Source organism: Chrysochloris asiatica, unplaced genomic scaffold (assembly GCF_000296735.1).
Source record: "Chrysochloris asiatica unplaced genomic scaffold, ChrAsi1.0 scaffold00061, whole genome shotgun sequence".
Taxonomy (NCBI): domain Eukaryota; kingdom Metazoa; phylum Chordata; class Mammalia; order Afrosoricida; family Chrysochloridae; genus Chrysochloris; species Chrysochloris asiatica.
Window position 1 is genome coordinate 3,423,947 of NW_006408579.1, and position 2,990 is coordinate 3,426,936.

Sequence of the window (2,990 nt, forward strand, 5' to 3'; positions counted from 1 at the left end):
TCGGTACCAACTCATAGCGACCTTATGCACAGCAGAACGAAACACTGCCTGATCCTGGGCCAACCTCACAATTGTTGCCACGCTTGATTCCATTGATGCTGCCACTTTGCCAATCCATCTCGTTGGAGGTCTTCCTCTTTTTCTCTGACCCTCCACCTTACCAAACATGATATCCTTTTCCAGCAACTGGTCCCGCCTGACAATATGTCTGAAGTATGAGAGACAAAGTTTGGCCATTCTGGCCTCCAAGTAGCACTCTGGCTGCACTTCTTCCAACACAGATCTGTTGGTTCTTTTGGCAGCCCATGGCACTTTCAGTATTCTTCTCCAACACCATAACTTAAATACCATCATCTGTACACATTCTTAAATTTTTTTGATGTTCTTAGAAATGGGTGTGTGCTCCTACCACCTATGACACAAAAATTCCCCAACAACTTTGGGTTACTTAGAGATCCCCTGATGTGTATCCAAAGGCCATTTGACAATGGATGGCATGGCACATATCACATTGTGTCAGTGTTCTTGGTGTGTCCTTAAACTGAGAGCTCAAGGAGTACAATGACTCTTCATCACTGGTCTCCAAGGCCTTATTTGAGATCTGGTACAATAAGTATTGGAATGAACACATGGCTTCCATTGGCTTCTGTTAAGTTAGATAGAGAAAACCAACTTTGCAGCAGAAATCCCAACCCCAAAACCTACTACCGTTGAGTCAACTTTGACTCACAACTATCCTCTAGGACAGAGTAGAGCTGCTGCTTAGGGTTTCTGAGACTTTAAATCTTTGTGAGACCAGACAGACTCATCTTTCTCACATGGAGTGGTTGGTGGGTTTGAACCCTGATTATCAGCCCAACACTTAACTCACGGTAACCACAATGGCTCCTTCAGGAAACCCAGCAGGTACAATAATTGCAAGAATGAATTTGCCCAATGTTTGGGCAAGTCAAAAAAGAATGGAAATATATGCTTGATGCTTGTTTTATAATTCTCATTTTAGGATGAAGCTGTTACATCAAGTGTCACGAGTCTGGAAAACAGATGGGTTAACTAGTTGTTCTTATAAATTACTGTCTGTGGAGCACAATCCTTTATATATCAACATCACAGTGGATTTCTGGACTGATCCATGATCTAGGATCTTTTAATGGTGCTCAGAAGAACAATATTTGATTGCAATAATTTTGACCTAGTGACTTCCCCAAGTAGCCCCCATTAAGAACTTGTTGCAACTAATTATTGGGCTGACTTTCCCCTTTTTGTATTTCCTCAGTAGAGCTCTTGTGATAACAGAATGTGAAATCATTGTAACAAGACAACTTTCTTAGTTGTTTTGATCATGAGGATTATATATTGTAATATAGACACTTGAAGAACTAAATACAAAAGGACTACTCAGTGGCTATAATGAAGGCCAGTTGAGAACTCTAGTTGAATGAGATTTGTTTACATTTTAAGTGACACTTTATGGGATATACGCCTTAGGAATTAACATGGCTGAATGTCCCAGAGAAACCAGAATCGTTTTTGTCCAAGACATAAAGGTACGAAGAGAGATTTCTGTTACTCATTTATTCTGCTTGGTCATTTGATGGGTCCTGGGTGACATGAAGATCACAGAAGAGAAGAGGCAAGGTGAAGAATCAAGCTGTAATGAAGAATGAAAAAGTGGCAGGAGGACAGAGTACTAGACAAAGAGATGTCAGTGATTGTGCTGGTTAAGTAGCTGCTGCCTTAACTCTGCATTGGGTATCGTCCTCCTAGTTATGCCTTCCAGTAAGAGCCCAGCACATTATCTACTAGTTTTTTAAGCATTTTTGTAAAATGATTTTGTACATGTAGAATATGAATTAGCACTTTACAAATTATGTATTAACTAATAATACACCTCAAGTACCTCTGTAATAAAATAAGAAAAAGCTTTAGATATGCCATCTTGTTTTACTGTTGTTTGAGAGCAATGGAGGCATTCATTTCACTATCCATAAATCTCAGTAGTATGACAACAAAATCGATCCCCTTCCACTCCCTCTTTTTTTCATACTCTTCATCTCCCCTGTGCTGTGTGCACTTTATGTACAAGCATACATTAGATGCCTCTGTCCCTGGTCCTCACCAGGTATCTATTGTGCCCCCTCTTGACTGTTGATGGGTGAGGTAGGACTGGCTTAATGGACAGATCTGATTGGCAATGGAACACGAATGGGTGGTTCTGGCCCTTTGAGAGTCAAGGGCAGAAAATCCAGTTGCCAGGTTTGGGGAACCTTTGATTTGAAAAGAAGGTAGACCCATGGCATTGCCTTGGGCATGATCTGGCAAAGAAGCCGGTAGTACTGCTGACCTTCCTGAGGAGAGGTAAAGGTATTGTTTTTGTTGTTGTTGTTGTTAGGTGCCAACTCATAGGGACCTTAAGCACAGCAGAACAAAACACTGCCCGATCCTGGGCCAACATCACAATTGTTGCCACGCTTGAACCCATCCATGTTGCCACTTTGCCAATCCATCTCGCTGGGGGTCTTCCTCTTATTCTCTGACTCTTCACCTTATCAAACATGATGTCCTTCTCCAGTAACTGATCCCTCCTGATAATATGTCCAAAATATGAGAGATGAAGTTTGGCCATCTTGGCCTTCAAGGAGTACTCTGGCTGCACTTCTTCCAAAATGGATATATTGGTTCTTTTGGCAGCCCAAGGCACTTTCAACATTCCCCTCCAACACCATAACTCAAAAGCATCAATTCTTCTATGGTCTTCTGTATTTACTGTCCAGCTTTCGCCTGCAATATGAGGTTATTGAAAATACCATGGCTTGGGTCAGGTGCACCTTAGTCTTCAAGCTGACATCTTTGCTCTTCAACACTTTAAAAAGGTCTTGTGCACCAGATTGGCATAATGCAATAATACTTCATTTGATTTCTTAACTGCTGCTTCCTTGAGTGTTGATAGTTGATCCAAGAAGAATGAAGTTCTTGACAACTTCAGTTTT

The 2,990-nt window shown here is 41.3% G+C and overlaps 1 protein-coding gene across 1 annotated transcript in view; it reads left to right on the forward strand.

Annotated features, from left to right (window-relative positions):
• The window catches only part of B4GALT4 (UDP-Gal:betaGlcNAc beta 1,4- galactosyltransferase, polypeptide 4), a 36,949-nt gene extending 35,813 nt beyond the window's left edge, over positions 1–1,136 (forward strand). The window contains exon 6 of the mRNA XM_006864157.1: positions 1,004–1,136. Coding sequence (XP_006864219.1) covers positions 1,004–1,136 — 133 coding nt within the window. The remainder of the gene's footprint in view (positions 1–1,003) is intronic.
• The last annotated feature ends 1,854 nt before the right edge of the window (positions 1,137–2,990 follow it).